Raw genomic sequence first — 18,141 nt, 5'->3', positions numbered from 1 at the left:
ACCTATTTAAAAATATTTCCTTTAAAGAAATTGCCTACATTTAATATTTAAGCCTTGGGGAAAAATTAAAGCAACAGCACTTTTACTGCATAACATTCTCATAAAACATGGATGAGTGCTTCACTTCTGATAAAACAACATGCATCAGGAATTTATTGTATTAAGGTACTAGCAGATCAGGGGACAAAGAAAATCATGTTCAGAAAGATAAGAAAGATGATTTGTTGATCAAAAAATAAAAATAAAACCTCAAGCAAATCAACAACAGATTTTAAATGAGTGCTATTATTGCCCTACATAGCTTTCAGATGTTATTGAAGATACCAACTTTCCTCTAGCCCTATCTTTTTGCCTCTATGCATTTCCAAATCAGACAGATAAAGTACTCCCAAACAAGCAAAAAGGGAGGAATCAGATCAAAGACAATAAAGAATGACAGATAAAGGCAGAGCTATCTCACAATGATAAAAGACAGGAAAACAATCCACTTTTCATCAGGTCATATGGTTCATGGACTGTAGAAACAGATGATACTCATATACTAGCATGGAATTAAAATATTGTAGGAGGCTTGAAATGGAATTAAAATACTGTAGGAGGCTTGAAATGCTAATTCATGCTAAAATAGTATATTTGAGTAAGCCCCTCAGCTTAATCATTGAAATAAAGTTGAAACATGGGTCAGCTTTGCTTATTTTTACTAAAAAAATATTAAATAAAAAAACCTCAATGATGTCTTCATGCGAACTCATCACAGAAAATTAACGGAGAACCAAAATGGTCTAGTGACAGCAGTCTGGATATACAAATTACTTGTTAAATGGTAACTCCTAGGTATAGAAATAGCAGTGGAATTTCGGCCATTATTCCCTCAGACAGTAGGGCCCATTTGATCCATGGTTTTGTTTCTGATCACAAACTGTACTTTCGTTGATACTATTGAATAAGTATACATCAAAAGGCATATAAAGATTTTTTTTTTTTTTAACGAGAGAGCGTGTCTAACCAAAGAGTGTAGAGACACCTGTAATTTCAGAGATTGTTTCAGAAAATTTAGACTCTTCATAAAGGAGTATGATGAGCCATAAAAAAATCCCCAAACCAAACCATAAAAAAACAATAGTCTAGAACCATAAAATACGAGCTGAAACACCACCAGAGGGAGAGTTAAATGCAAAATTATTTTTGTGCAGAAATGCAGAAAAGGCAGTAAACCTAATGGCAAGATATGAAATGCATTAAAAAGATATGAAAGAGAGGCAAAACAGACCTCTCTGGAAATTTAAACTTGATCTGAAGATGGAAATGGCAACGAGGATTAAAACTGCAGGCAGGAAAAAGAGCTAGCCTTTTTATGGGTTCACAATGTTCTCTGTACTCCTGCTTGCAATTATACTCTAGAGTGGCAATCAGTCATCAGGAACATCCAAAAAGAGTAATATCCACTGTAATGGAACTTATTCCATTCATACTTGTGTGATGAGCCTTTTCCCTGATCCAGAATTAATTTCTTTTACATCAAAAGTACTCAAATCATATCACACTAGTGTTTAAGCACAGTGAGACTCATAAACCCTAAGAATGACATTTCAATCACAGTTAAATAAAAAACAGAGGGAGCTTAAGCTCATTTTTAATATGAGACATAGTAACATTTATTTAAAACACTGCCCTGAATATATTGACAAGCAATATTCAGCAAAGGGAAGTCTATGGAGAGGCCATATCTTGCTTTATAAGGAGAGGCTTATCTAATTTATCGGACTGCTTATTCAAAAAACCCACTCCTTATTTATTCTTTTTTTTTGCATCTCCTTAGCTCTTACCTTCCAGACTCAAATGTAAACCACGTTGAGTCACGTCCATATCTTCTCAGAGAGCTCAGAGGCCACATGACCAGCTTGACCTTGGCATTGTGGATGTCCCAGAGATAGATGTTTTCATGTGTGATCTGCATTGTACATTCCCCATAGATATCTAAATTTGGCGTAGGCATAAGGTATACATTGAATCGTTCTGGAAAGAAACACAGAGTAAGACATCATAGGTTAAAGCAAGATTTTATATTGGGAAAAAAATATTGAAATAAAGTCTTTAGTTCTGATGATCCAGAAATCAAAGCCATATTTCTGGCTTTAACAGAGGTGAGGAGCCACTGATGCTGAAGCAGTCCTGCCAGTGCATAAGAGCGGAGTAAGAAGAAAATCATCTTCATTTCATTTTCCTTATAAATGATGCAGCAGTCTGAAACATTTTTCACAGATGATCTGCACCGTACTCTTGGACATATGTTCCCAGCATTGTTACCAAAGTCCTTTTTTACCCTCACATTAAGGTCCATGACTCTTTTCAAATCAAAATTCACAATGACAAGAACTCTGACAGAGACTCCTCTCTCAAAGAACAGAGCTAAAGGTATCCTGGTAAAATATGTATGTGCAACCATTGCATCTTAGAAAAGCTGTCCTTGAAACTGCAAATCCAAGTTTACTTATTGAAGCTTGTTAATAATTACATTCCTTGCATTCAGTTTCTGTTTATTTGCCAAAGTCATTCTTATTTGCAAAATTAATAACAATTTTAATAATCTGTTGCTTACTTGAAACATTTGATTCAACATGATATATTATTATGGTCATGACATCAATCACTATCAGCTGCACTTTGGTTGCAAAGTACACTTATTGCAGTAGGAGGTCAAGGGCATTAATAATTTTCTGAAGTGCCTGAATTGCATGTGATTCAATAAGCAATATAAAGAAAATCATAAAAAAGAAGAAAAAGATAAAAAAAAAGAAAAAAAGAAAAAAAAAGAAAAAAAGAAAGGAAAAAACCAAGACAATGTAAAATACCATTAACTCATATGGAAAGAAAGTAAACATTATAAGGAAGAGAAATTTAAGAAAAAATGTGATTTTCTTTGAAGAATTACTGATGTTAATAATAACAACTAATAATAACTAATTAATAACTATTAGTTGCTTCTACAAAGAATGAAAAACTCAGTTAAGTTTCTGGCTGTACATTTGGAAGTGCCAGACCATATTTTAATGCTACATGCATTGCAATATTAGGGCTTAATAGCATCATATGGGAGACTGCAGTACATTCACAACTTTCCTTTCACTGGCTTTTTTTCATCTTTGAAATGGGTAGAAATGCAAAATGTCAATTCTACTGCCTGAAGGGTGTTGACAAAAAAAAGGTAAGAACAATTTAAAGTATGAGCATGAGCAATTCTTACTCAATAACAATATTAGGAAAATGTTCTTTAGAGGGACAACTGATAGGAAAATTGCCTCCAATTACTAGATAAAGTACAAAGGTTTGGTGTGGAATATTTTTCACCCACCATCGGAACTGAATTTTCTCACAGTGTCCTCATAAAATTGGGAAGGAATTTAAATTTAAGTGAGAGAAATTTATTACAACACTCAAAATTAGATTCTCGTTCTGTTTGAAATCCAGTATCATAGACATGATGTCTCTAATTTTTGAACATTTGAGATATATATGTTTTTGACAAAATAATTAAAATATTGCAAGTAAGTGAGTTAATGTAAGTTATAAGTGCGTGAGTTTGTGTGTGTGTGTGAATAAAGTAGCAAAAGTTTGAGGGATTAGAGAAAGCAAGGAACTACTGGCTGAGTAATAAAAATTGCTGCGTAGCTATAAGTAAACTTGTCATCCTCAATGTTGTTCTGTTTCAGTCAATTTAATTTTGTCCTATTAATGAGATTCCCCAATTGATTCATTTTGTCACAACCTCTTCTCCCAGGCCCAAGTTCTCATTAGCCACACTAATGGGTTTTAGCCCTAAAAGCTTAATTTTATGACTAGGATCCCATGTGTGAAACTCCAGACATTTTGTGAAAGTCTTGTGACACACAGTACAAATAGATTAGCAGAGGCTGCTGAGATCACTGAGGAGAATTTCCCCTAATGCTCAGAGGAGTGCATGGGGCAGGGGTCCAACATAATGCCTACTAGACGAAATGGAAGGACTCACACTTGGGAGTAACAGGTCAAAGACTGCATTGGGAAGGGAATGGTGACAAACAGGATAACTTTCACTTTGCAGTGGAATTAAAAAAAATAAAATATAATATAATATAATATAATTAAAATAAAATAAAATAAAATAAAATAAAATAAAATAAAATAAAATAAAATAAAATAAAATAAAATAAAATAAAATAAAATAAAATAAAATAAATATATATATGCTGTCAGTTATTTCTGCTTCCCTCCTCTATTCGAGAGAAAGATATGCAGTAAGTGGCCTGTCAGCTCTTTCTCTCTTTCATGACACGAAATAGCACAGTGTATCTATGGGGGGATGGGGTTACTATACGAGAATGAAAATCTTTCCCTTCCCCCACCTTCACCAACAGAATGTCTCAGACAGAAGAGAAAATGAAAAGGTACAACTATTTTTTGAAGTAAACATTAAACTGTTGTCTGGAAGGCACAAAATATTTCAACTTGCTTTAGATGTTACCAGGATAGTCATGAAATGCTCAACTTCTCCGATGTGTTTGAGGACATTATTGCATGAAGGGCATTCAGGACATATGGTATCCTCAAACTGTCAGGAGACATTTGCTGACTTTGCATGGGAGGTCAAAGTCTAAGGTGAGATGTCAGGGATTAAAGGAAGTATGTCTGATTAAAGTGAACATCAGCTGCAGGGCAAAATGTAGCACTGTTGGAACTGTATCAAATTGGCAAAAAAAACAAGTGTACAGACGTGTGCTGGAGAAGATTGAGGATGGATAGATTTGCTTTTGGAACAAAAACTGTACTTTTGAATAGTGGGCAGCTGAGGACATGGAAAGGTGTAGATACTATTAAATGGTTATATTAATTAACATGCAGGGTCCAATTTTTCCATTTCAGAAAATATTTGAGCAGGTATCTAGCCAATGGTAATATAGTCATTCCATCTTTAGTGGCAGGCTTTGCCCTTACACTCATCGAGGCAAAAACCAACATCCATCATAGGCCCGATTTGGGAATCATTGGCCCAAATTTGGGAATTTGGGTAGGATGAGATAATAACAGCTCATTGGCTAGTAAGACTAAGGAAATAGAAGTTAATAAGGTACCCAGAAAGTAGGGAGATGGAAGAAACCAAATAGATGTGATGTTGGACAAGACAAGACTGGGACTGAACAGGCACAATTCCTCAGCATTCAGGCTTCCTGTCCTCCTCACTTCTTTAAACTGCTGAGAGCAAATTTCAGGGAGTGGGGGAGCCAGGATGAGAAAAAAAATGCTGATATATTGCTACACTTATTATCCCACTCAGTGTGATGGCTCTTTCCCATCTCCTTGGATAAGAAGAGCAATCCTTCATCATAAACTTAGTGCATGTAAAGGTGTTTAGCATTTGGGCTTTGGCAAGGATACGATATTTAATAATGCTTTCCAGGGCAGAGGAGCATAAGAGACTTTATGAAAATGAGCATATTGACTGAGACAGAGACTTGGCAGAAACTCCAGAATGCTCTCAACCTTCCAGCTGTACTGGGCAAGCAAAATGACTGGAGCCCAGTGATCCTGATTCTGCCATTTTATCACTGGATTCTTTTGGTTGAATCATCCCAGCTGGAAAATCGACCAGATGACATTGCAATCTTGCAATCCCGATACTTGGTTTCATTTCAGCTTTAATGATGGGTAAAAAATTACTTATAGAAGAGACAGGTTGGTGGCACTTATTTATATAAGTAGAGGCTTTGAAAGCAAATATTCGGTTTATATGTGAAAGAAATTACTCCACCTATGAGACTTCTGCTGCTGACCAACTGTGGATAATTTTCAGGTGGAAAGAGACCTTAAAGTCTTGAAGGTGCAGCATTTTGTGTTTATCCAGATCTCAGGGATATATGGATATATATTTGAGACATATCTCAGAATGTTTCCCTTCTGCTGTATGCAGTGAGGAACCAGAATTTCAGAATCAATTTTTTTTCCTTTCCTTATAAATATTCTGCTTTGCTTCCATTAAAAATCTAAGCATCTCATTAAAAATATAAAGGTAGGTAAATACTTCTAATTGTTTCACTGGTAAGTAGTAAGGTAGAGAAGAATCTGAAGTCTCACTGGATTAACATTAAAACTGCAAACACCTAGCTTTTCTGGGTAAAGCTGTCTGTGTTTCATTTATTTAAAAAAACACCTCAACATACAAACCTATTGTATAAAAAAGGATTAAGAATAACAGAAGATAAATAAAAAAACAAGCAAAGTACTTTCATGTATTAAATTACAGGGTTTCTACAGATCCTAGAAAATGCCCTAAAACAAGTCAGCTCTGTGAATGTAATTACAAAGTCTCTATGCTTTGGCTGTAGTTTGTAGTCTCAATAAGTAGCACAAAGAAATGCCTCATAATCCTCTTCTGAGGATTCAAGGACGTTGTTCACTATGAAAAGCTACATTTTTACTAACAGGAATTAATGAGTTTCTTGCAATTAAAATCCAGGAAGCAAGACTGCTGCTCCTGTGGAAGGTTTTTAAATAAAAAATGAAGGTAAGACCAATGTTATGAAAGAAGGAAAACCTTACAAAGGAAGTAATTTTATGAGATACTAATTTAAATATTAGGCAGGGAGGAAAAGCAAAAATTTATTATCTTTTAAACTTTTCCAGATTTTGAAAATAAAAGTTGGGTTTGCAATGGAGTAATTTAAAAAAAAAATTAAAGCCTTAAAACACATAGTTAAAAAGCCTCTCATTGATATCACAGGAATGTTAGGTGTAAATAACATATAGCAGCAAAGGATGGATTTGGCCTTTTCTTCAGTTTAGAAATTTGCGTTTTAACATTTGCCCATTTTCTTCATGTTTTACATCAGGTTGGCAAGTAAAGTTTAATAGAAAATGGTTCAGTACAAGTAAAGTTTAAAAGAAAATTATTTAGCATAAGTATTCCGCTATTTTAGTGCTATTATTTAGTATTCAAAACTGATAGGAATAGAGTCTTCACCAAACAGATGCACCTGTACCTAAAAAGTGAATTTATTAATAGCCTACACATAATGCTTTTTTAAGCAATATTGTCTTGAATATTCTGACTTCTTTTTCACAGTAAATACGGTCTGTCATTGTTTATTGCCCATTTGGATGACATCTTTCAAATTACTTTCTTTTATAGAGAATGAAAATAGCAACACAATGGACCCACTGTCCATTGGGAGAATAGAGAAATGCTAGATATGACATCACCTGGGAAGACAATTAAAAAAGAACACCAACATTTTTTTTGTCATTATGTTTTGGGGTGTATTGAAAATGCTTCCAAATGCATTGAAATCTGTAAAGGAAGCTTCCAATTCTTCCAAATTAAGTCAACACTAAACATTCACAACTTCATCTAGCAGCAGCTTGAGAAACCTAAAGATTATGAAATGTGCATGTAAGAATCACAGCATATTGCTTAGAAGACTTGTCAACAGTGTAATCAGATCCAACTTAGTCCAGATTTTCTTTCATGGAGTTATAAATGTGTATTATTATTAGTGTTATCATTGCATATAAAGCTTCACTGCCATTATACTAAATAAATTACCTGAATAGGATTATGAAGTAAGGCCTCTACTGCTTTCATACTGTACTTTAATTCTTTAGCAAATAATCTAAAAGGAAATTCATAAACACTAGAGACCATGTTCAGAGTGAAAAGAAATTTAAATGGAAACAAGGTTGCTGCTGTAGGGCTGAGGTACACCAACAAATCACTTAGATTTGCAGGAGGGAGAATGTAAAATGATTGGAGAGCAACAGAAGCTTCATTTCACATCTCACTTTAATTGGAATTTGTTCATCATTCCAAGCTAAGCAGCCCTTAGTTGTGAGCCTTAAATTAAAAAAAAAAAAAAAAAAAAAAAAAAAAAAAAAAAAAAAGTCATTTTCTGCAGCAGAGTTTACAAAGCAAGACTTGTGGTAATACTTCTGGAAAGCAATAATGGAGCTGAAATCCAGTGAGAAACTTCCCGTTACTGACGCGCTTTGCACAAGAGTAGCGTAGAAGTCTTCTCTATCCTTCCCAAAAGGCACAGTAGCAGAGCTCCCTGCTATAAGCAGAGCAGCTCTACAGTTTGCCTGGTTTTGCTGTCAGCACTGCAGAATTGCTTGGGGCTGGAGGCTCAAACAACAGCGCAGCTATGGTGGAACAGATGTCACTGGTACTTACAAACCAACCCAGAACTAAAAATGAATGCCTCTTTCAGGTACCTTAAATTTCTATTGTCATGTGACAGAACTGCCTTGCAACTGTATTGCCTTTGCACGCCAAACAGCAGTTTTGCCAACCTTTGGAGCAAATTTTTCTGCAAACCATGTTGTTGCATTCCTGCCACAGAGAATCAGGTTTCTTTTCTTCTCAAATCTAAAGCTCATCTCAGAAGAACCTCAAGAACAAGACTGGGGGAATAAACAGACTCAGAAACAATAAAAAGAGGTATTAAAAATGATAGAAAACACTCATATTTTCTTTACCAAGTATTTTATGAAATGTAAGTTTTTGTGTATAAAAATACAAGTAGCATGTAGCAATTTTAGTGGCCCCAGGGCATATACAATAAGAATTATGAAAATTATTCCTAATGTTGCTAACGGAGGGTAGTGGCTTTGGTGGTCACATACAGCAAAAAAACCCCTACAAATCTACACATCAGAAAGTAGGGGTTTTTTTCAAGAGGGAGACAATTTATTTGTCTGATGCACGTGATGCATCATTAAAATGTCCTTTAAGAACAAGAATGGGCAAATAGTTGAACACATGAAGAACACTGGATATTAAAAATATTATCCGTTGGAAGAGGTAAAGCAGCTCATGAAAAAACACACCTTATTAGGCTAGTTTTTCTAGTCCAAAGAAGTATCTTTACCAAATTTTACACATTTCAGAAAATCTTTAGTGAAAAGAAACTATTTGAAAAAACCTCAGTGGAATGGGATACAAGTAATGCTTAGTTCACCTGTTCTTTTGGGATTAATGTATCAGCACCTGTTATATCATAGAGATATGAACAGTATGACATCATTATTCAATGCCTTTTAGCCTTTAAAAGTGTGAAAAAATTGTCCAAAACTGAAAAACCATTAACACTACAATATTTATTACAATCTGTGGTCTTGCTCAAACAGTAAGAGACATCTTTTGTTCAGTGAACCTGAAAGAAAGCCTTTGTATGGGTCAGGCAACAGAACTAGCATGAAACTAGATGCTGAGACTATGAGACTCTGTTGCACATTTTACAGACTGTATTCTCACACCTCTGTTTCAAGTAAGGATTAATAAATTGACCAATTCGAGAGGAATTCTGTGAAGTCAACACACTTGCAATGTTTTGAAGAAATGACATTCAAAGGTACTACACTGGTATTCAGTTTTTATTTAACACGAAAAAATAATATTATCCAGAGAGTGACACAGCTGCCATTTTCAAAAAGAGCAAGATTTTAGATGCTTCATACACATAAGCCACTGTTCATGAATTTCCAATTGGAAATTAACTTTGACCTTTCAGTTTCAGGTCAACAAAAGCCCAACAAGAATATAAGCAAAAGCTCAGCAGACTTTCAAAGTTTTTGAGGTATCTTTTGAGCTACCATTTTTGGTAGCATTGTGTAAAAGCTGCAATATGGGGAAAACGTGCAAGAAAACAAACTAAAAATCTGAAATGATTCCACCCAAGTCACCAAATGATTCCACCTTTGAACTAGTCCTCTTTTAAATAACACTGTCATGTGGGGAATGACACTGCCAGGTTTGCAGAATAAGATAACCAGGGTAAACTGAAGGCAAGGTTCCACTCAACTGAAGAAATCTGCTACAGGAATTTGAGTGCAACCGCAGGTTGTTACAGCACAGATAAACATAATAAAATGCCAGATTTCATACAGATTTCATTTAGTAAGAATCTCTGCACTTTTTCCTCCTTCCAAGTTGATTATAAGACACCCACAACTGAATTTGCTTTGCCTCTGAACAAGAAAACTTTGAATTTCAAACATGCTTATTAAAATGCAAAGTTGTGCATCAAGGGGATGAGGAAAGGATGAGGATAGGTATCAGAATTACTTGTTTGAGATACTGTAACTAATGATTTAGCAGAGCATGCTCGTTAAATATTGGATTATATGTATTCAGTCACTTGTTTTAAAAGAATACAGCTAATGATACCCTCCATGCATTATTATTCATGTGATTTGTACAACAAATACATGCTTTGCCTCTTTGTTTCCTTTCATTTATTTACTTAGAACAATAAAGATGCTAATTATGTTCATATATGCTGGTTGGTAACATTGAAATTAATTTCTAGACTAAGGCAATTGAATCAAGACTAGTTCATACAACAGAACTAATATATGCCTCCTGGAGGTCATGTGTAACTGGATCTCTTTCAGGAGCATGATAAAGTGCAATATTTATCATCTGTGTCCAAAAGCTGCTGGAGAGTACATGAATTCACTGCAGAAAGAGCTTGATGAATTTCAAGCTACTTTTTTGTTCACAACCCAGGCTTTTGACAAAGTTTATTTCCTTTCACATTTGTGAAAGACCTCCACCTGTTCACACAGTTCTCTCTTCAGTAGCATGCAGATGAGTTTTATACCTATAGCCTATGAACATATAGCAGATGGGATGCTTTGAGTGCTGTCTGATCATTATCACTTTCCTACAACATTAGTAGCTCTCCCTTTGTTAAGTAGTTTGAGACTACAAATTGAATTCTGTGTCTCATAGCAGGCAAGCAACTTTATGAACATTTGAACTTCTTTTAAATCCCATTTCAACATGTCTGCTTTTTGAACAAAATTCCTTAAAGATTTCTATATATTTCATGCTGTGTGCTATTAGGTTCCCAGAAATAATATAATAAATATAGTGCCATTCATTCTATAATTTAATTATGTAATTTTGTTTATAATGATAGTTGGCTTGATATTTTATGACCATTGAGGCAGTGTGTGTTATTACTTTGTTGAAAGCTATCGGATCTTATAAAAGCATCAAGACAGTAATAATCATTGAGAGCTGTAATTTAGGGAGGACTAAATGAGCACATTTTGTGTTGCCCTCGTGTTCATTAATAGGAATAAAAGACAGGGTAATCACAGATTTTCTCTTGTTATTGCCTATTCCATCCACTAGCATTATTCCTGTGCATGTGTCTAATCCAAATAGCCTTTAGATGAAGACTTACAACTCAGGCTTAGTGCTGAATAACATCTGTCACTGCCCTTTTCACCCATATTTGACAGCATTTAGATGATCCTGACTTCAATATTCAAGACAGGTAGGAGTTTAAAGCAAATATGTGTTTTGCAGTCCAAATTGCTGTTGGTATGTTCATCGCTGTCCTTAAAAGGCTGCAAAACAACAGCTGCTGCTTTATTCCTCTGCACAGAAGCCATAATTTCCAGAAACAGAAGGGTCATGGCCATCATTTCCCATGACAGGGAAATCTGAACATGATGAAGACACAAAGTCACTCTATATGTATTATTTGGCATGAAATTCAATCATCTTTATTTGTATAAAAAATAGGCTTGAGCTTCAAAATCATATCCAGCTGTTTAGTTACTAATGATGTGCTTCCAGCTACTTGCAAAAATCCTCACAACAACAGGCACAAGCAAAGATGACATGGGACATCACCTAAGACCTGATCTAGGAGCAAATAAAAGGTTACTTACCATTTTGTTCTCTCTGGACTCCAGCAGCAAGCAAATCTGGTTCCCCAAGACTAATATCATTGAGCCTGGCTCCTAGGCATTCCATGCAAAGATGTTTGCACCACTCCTCTGCCTCTAGTTCTGAGGAAACAGCAAAAAAAATCCATTCATGTTGATATTAAAAAAAAAAAAGGTGAAGCTAAATCAATGCTTTCTTACTGACAACTTTTACACAATACGCTTGAATCAGGAGTTATTAGCATAAAGTCCCACATTAACTTCTTTGCCTTAATTTATGAACTTTTAAAAATGGTTACACTATTAGGACTGCATCTTCCATCCTCAAATTTGAGGACAGAATGTGGAGTTAACAAAGAAGAGGAAAAATGAATTTCCAAGGCAATATATTTCTAGTGCGCTTTCTTGACAGAAAAAAATGCAATGTAGAAAAAATACATATATAATAGCTGAAATATTCTTTACTGCTTTTTAGGCAAGTCTGAACTCTTAAGGTGATTTCTTTTTCGAAAGGTGCTAGAGCATTTTTCTAAGAGCAAAGGAAAAACAGTTATAAAATGCTCTTCAAATGCCAAACTTCCCTCTCTGCTGTAGCAAAAGACTATGCCTGCCAAGGCAGTCTGAATAATTAATTTCTTCAGTTCTGTTCACCTTCTTTTGGTCTCAGGGCAATTTGGGCATTTGTTGTAACATTTATAAGAAATTCAAAACCTCTCAGTCCTTTCTGAGTCCTCCATTGCATCCCATTGACACAATATGAGAGCTCCTTATCTGCCAGTCCACCAAAATGTGGATTCCACAAGGTGTAGTTCCCACACACACCACAACATCCTCCCATTCAACTTCAGCTTCATCCTATCCACTTTCCAAACCTAACATCATGAAATCCCTGGCATTGATCAAACATGCATCATCACAAGCTGAAGTTAATACAGTGTGAAACTACAACAAAGGAAAATCATGCAACCACCCTGACTGTCTTTTATTTGCAGGAAAGACTTCACCTCAAGGAAAGTTCCTGGAACAGAAGGCTAGTACCATGCACTCGCTGAGCATCCATGGTCACAGTCATTCTCTATGTGATCATCTTTAACAGTGAGTGACCCCAGTAATCTAGAAATGTTTACATTTAACTGCCAGTTTTTTTGGTCCCTTTTTTTTTTTTTTTTTTTTTTTTTTGGGGGGGGGACGACACTGGGAAAATAATTTTGTGACAATCTCTCCAATGTACTGCTGAAACTTGGAGAGAGAAAAATACTGCATGCAAGACCTAAAGTATTTAGTGATGATGAATCATTGGAATTAGTGAAAAACTTTACCTGAGAAAAACCCCTCTAAGTCTAATTGATACAGTCCTCAAATTCTTTCCTGGTTAGACATAGATCTCACAGAAACTTTTGCTGGACAAGAAAGGGAGACAGGCATGCAATTCCAGGTCTCCAAGAACCTTTGGATACCTTCCTTTGTTCAACATGTTGAATAACCCAGGAACAGATCCATATAATTCCTGAGTTATTCTGGCTATCAGCTGACTAAGTTCCCAGACAAACAGCTGAAATAACAGCGCCTATTTTGGGATTTTTGAGAGTCAAATATGGTTGATGCCAAAAGAATATGGGGGAGCTTCTTCAGAGTGTTGTGAGGAAAGTGGTGTTCCTTAACCCTTCCTGCTTTTTTGCAGTCTTTGTCTCAGGACACACATTCCCAAAGTTGGTCTTCTCATAACATCCTCAACCTTCCAGTGGTAAGAGACGGAATATTATGTCAGTAACATATAGGTGACATTTAGCTTTGTAGGTGAAAAGAAAATATTGAGGTAAGAGCATACTGGTTTTTTAACACTGCTACAGATGCAGCCTCCCTGATGGAAGCAAGGAGAGAATAGGTTTATCTCTGAGCAGCAGTAAAAATTTACAGCTTTTAAAAGTATCGAAATTAATTTGTTTTAACATCCACTTCCAAAATTATTCTACTCATACATGAAGAAATTTCCTGTATATTTTCCCTTCCTCTCTTTCAGCATTTGCCATTTCCTTGGATACTTGTGAGGTCTTTCAAACTGAAGCCATGCCTTATAAATCCCACTTTCCCGTGGGGAGGGTTTCACGCCAGGGATAGATGACAGAACTGGACCCCAAGACACACAGTCCTATTCTGGCAGCATGTGGATGGGGCGAGGGAGCAGGGCACGAGCACACAGGTGAGAGAGTTGAGGTGCCATTCAGTTGCCCAACATCTGCTTCCAATTATAGATAAGGACAGGACAATCAATGGGCAAAGCTGGTTGCACGAAGGCGACAGTGTAGATCTAGGAAAGTGCTCCCATGTCTTTTTTTTTGCTTCTTTTCTGCCTAAACTCTGTCACAGAACAATATATATGCTGAGAGAATGCATAGCTCTATAGAAAGCCTGCAATTTTTCCTGGAGTGTGGCCAGGATATAACATTTTATGTATTTTACAAAACCTGCATTTTATTACTTTTTTTCATTGTGCTTGTACCCAGACTGAAAGGGTTTCTACTGAAAATGTAGAATGAGATGATGGTAAACAAACGCTAACCTTACCTTTCTAATATTTCAAATATCTGAGAAGAAAGTGCAACACACTGGTAATTCCATAATTCCATAAATCCAGCTTAACATCAATATATATTCAAAAGAGCACTCATGTAAAAGCAACAAATTCAACTTATATTTGTTCTTACACCAAATTTCCAGTAGATGCTTTTGGAAACAAACAAACAAATGAAATGTTCTAAGAAGCTGAAGAAGCTGTTTCTTCTATGTGTCCTTGTTTCATCTTCTCAATCTATTTGCTTCTCTCTTTTACAGGAACATCTAGGTCTTGAAAGTTTGGATCCAGAAACCCCTTTCAGAGTGTTCAACTGGCAGTTTATTTTAAGTTGCTGCCTTATTGCTGCCAGGCACTGATGATTAGGCCCAGATTGGACCATTATCTTACTGCCATATAGATGAAACTTATCTTGGTGTGAGCATTACAAGATCATGGATATATTTTGGAAAGTGTAGGCTATAGCATGCATTGTACTGCTGTATAACTCAAAATTTCCATCTTACAAAAATGATTGACTTAATGCTACGGGAAATATAGTTTCAATGCAGAACTGAAATATCTTCCCACAGAACTGTGAGGATTTGTGTCTGCTGTCAGAAGAATCAACATTATCTACAAATGTGTCTGGAAGGGCAAGGGTATGAAGGTAGTGTATGAGTTAGTCCTGCCTAATGCATTCTGAGAGCTATTGCTTACTTGTAGGGAATTGCCTTCAACCTTTTCCTTGATGGACATGTGGAACCTTTTTTATTTAGAAGCAGGTGAATTAATTTTCAAAACCAAAGCCTTGATTCTCCTTTCACTATGCACATCAATAAAGCAATTCACCATTTTTTGTAAAATGTCTACAGAATGTCTTGTGCTTTGGGGTAACAAATTAAATACTATTTATGATACAAAAAAATTATTTGTTATCATTTACAGTACATAAATGTGTCATGGCAGCAACCTGTAAGAATGCCAGGTACCATGTCAGAAAACAGAGATAACTCAGTTAATTCTTTATTTTGATTAAATGCATATCCTGAAACAGATTAAATATTACAGTGGAATCAAGTCATAAAAAAGTGTCAGCAGAATTGTCCTCTTTAATGAATGTAGATTTATTTGTGGTAAATGCAGAGTTTTAGTCATAACTGGTACTTGTCATTGAAACATATATTTTCCTTTTAAGATAACTGAATTCCTGGACTGAATGACAAATTGTAAAGCATGATTTCACAGCTATAAATACAATCAAAATACTTACTTTTTTTATCTTTACTGTTATTTAATTATAAAATGTTACAATACAAATCTCATGAGGTGAGAAAAAATGCAAAGAGATGGGAGACCTTAAATAGGCACTGCTTATTGCATAAGAAATATTGCTGGGAACAAATTGGTAAACTTGTTATTCAACTTGCTATTGGCAATGTTTTCCTGCAGCTGATCTGAATTTAGGTCTTGCCTGAGGTTATCTGTCATTTCTGCATCAGTTCTCAGGTGATTACAGTGGTGCTGTATCACCGTCTTGGACATAGGTGATACTACAGGATGATGTGGGTTTGTTGATCTAATAACAATGATGAAATAATATTGTCAAATTGTGTTAGAGATAGGAATTTGTCATAGTAAAAGTGTTCTTCTGCTACTTACACTTTAAAAGAAATCATTATACTCAACATTCTCTACAGAGAGGGGGTGAGGGGCAATGAAATGTCCATGGACACCTTTCAATTCACTGTCCATAGAAATCCTCTAGATCTCCTTCTATCTGACCTCCAGATTCTCTAGATCTCTAAGGCTAGAGAAGAGATTGTTCTCAGACTCCTAACTTAGAAAGCATTTTGTGTATGGACTTAATCAAACATCTTCTGAATCCTGATAACTTTATGTTCTTTCACGTTTTCCTTCTGTGTTCACATGGCACTATCCTACAGTAACATTCCATCTCCCACCACCACAGGTAGCCAGCAGAACTGGATGTCTCTAGGTTGAGATAAAGCCCTGAAGCGCTCACCCCTCCTGCTCAGTCCAGTGCCCTTCATTTTGGGAGATCCATTCCATCACTATAAGCAGCAGTTTATTGAATTTGTAAATAAAAGGGCTCAATTTATATACACCTCTGAAAGACAGACCTCTTCCCACTCTCATGTAACCCACATAAAGTGATGTGGTTAAGAATTTAGGTTGGAAATAGCATGTGTACAATATTAGAGGAGGATAACAAACATTGTCCTTGTCCGAATCAAAAAACCTCACTTTTCTGTGTTTTGCCTGATGTCAAAATGTATAAATCTGAAATGTTAGTTTCTTCATTACTGAAACATTTTTATATATTTTCTGTACAAATTGCTTAGCTCTTCTTCCTTCTAAATAATGTGTGTAAGAGGCAAAAATCCAACTAAATATTGTTACCCTGAATGAAACTGGAAGATCTGTCCTGCTCAGATTAGTAGGATTTAGTCCTGATATTCTCTCCAAGAAAGAAAGATGATACTGAAAAAAGTGCCAGTTTATCTTTTCTAAACATCACTCAGGCTTAATTAGAAGTTAATAAGAAAAAATATTATAGAATTCTCACAGGGTTGATGTGCTGTTATACCGCATCACATAAACTATACAAAGCAACTTAATCCTTTTTTATTTTTCTAGCAAATAATGCTATTGCCTACAGGCATGTAATTTCTTATCATAATCAGTAATATCTTAAAAAATCTATCCTTTATCAGGAGATATATCATCCTTTGATGATTTAAAAATAATTTGATTTTATAAATATATAAAATATGTTCTCGAACCATGTTTCTGTTACTTTGGGTGTACTTTTACTAGAGCACATCACACAATCCAACACAGATACAAATCAAAAGCAATGTGGCTATTTTGTATCTTTGCTCAGGGGAACAGAGGGATAGAGCTTATTTTGTATACTAATTTATTACTGATGAAAAATTGTGCATGAATTTGGCCGATTTTCATTAAGTGATACCTGGGAAGCAATGAAGGGGACATACATTCTATTTATTGTAAAAACAGAAAATCAGTTTGTATGTAGACTAAAACTTGCTTTCAAGTAGAAAGGAACAGAGATAATTGGCTGCAACTGTGACAGCAACTGTTGATTAAAATTAATTTTTTATTGACCAGCTATATTTGAAGGTATTTAATGACATGTGGGACTCATATATTGAATTTTTCCTTGTGTTTCAAATAATACTACTTCTAAGGAAACTTTCTAGTATTTTTCTTGAATGCTGACTTTTGAATATTTCATCTGGAGTAAAGTGTTCTGCTATTGCTTAAGTGTAAATCCTTGGACCAAAGGAAAATCATGATGAAAAATCACACATACTGTTCAATCATATTAATTTACTAAAAAAGTTATATTCTAGCAGTGGAAAAATGTACTAAAGGAAACCTGAAAATATTACTTGAAAATACTGTTGGTGAGTCAAGTTCCTCAAAAACTTGTCATTTCCACTTTTTAATACGATAACACCCTTACTGTTGAACTAATACCAACTATTAAAATTCATGCATATTTTTGACTATATGATCATTTTAAAGACATACATTTTATTTGACATGCCTTTCATTTGAGCATTATTTTTTTTCCTTAAACAAATACTGAATAATGCAGATATCAAGATAAATGAAAATTACAGAATATGAACACATAGTCTGTAACTTTATCCGTTGGTATATTTTGCTAATGCACTTTTTTTTTTTTTGAAGTGACGGAAGATATGATCAAAGTATTATACAAAACATATGCAAAAAGAAACTTTCATTTTCCAATTATTTGCTATTTTAAATTTGAGTTGGCATAAGGGCAGTACAGTTAATTGCAATAATTACCAAAGGACATT

General features: G+C 35.1%; 1 protein-coding gene across 1 annotated transcript in view; it reads right to left on the bottom strand.

Moving 5' to 3' along the window:
* Positions 1-18,141, bottom strand: part of DOK6 (docking protein 6) — a 253,368-nt gene that overhangs the window by 94,972 nt on the left and 140,255 nt on the right. Inside the window, exons 4-5 of the mRNA XM_066184309.1 lie at positions 11,716-11,835; positions 1,827-2,016 (exon numbers count right to left, since the gene is read on the bottom strand). Of these exons, the coding sequence (XP_066040406.1) occupies positions 1,827-2,016; positions 11,716-11,835 (310 nt within the window). The remainder of the gene's footprint in view (positions 1-1,826; positions 2,017-11,715; positions 11,836-18,141) is intronic.

Source organism: Chamaea fasciata, unplaced genomic scaffold (genome assembly GCF_029207755.1).
Source record: "Chamaea fasciata isolate MVZ Bird 193981 ecotype frontalis unplaced genomic scaffold, bChaFas1.0.hap1 SCAF_1, whole genome shotgun sequence".
Taxonomy (NCBI): domain Eukaryota; kingdom Metazoa; phylum Chordata; class Aves; order Passeriformes; family Sylviidae; genus Chamaea; species Chamaea fasciata.
Note: the sequence above shows the minus strand (reverse complement) of the source record. Positions and strands in the feature narration are given on the sequence as shown.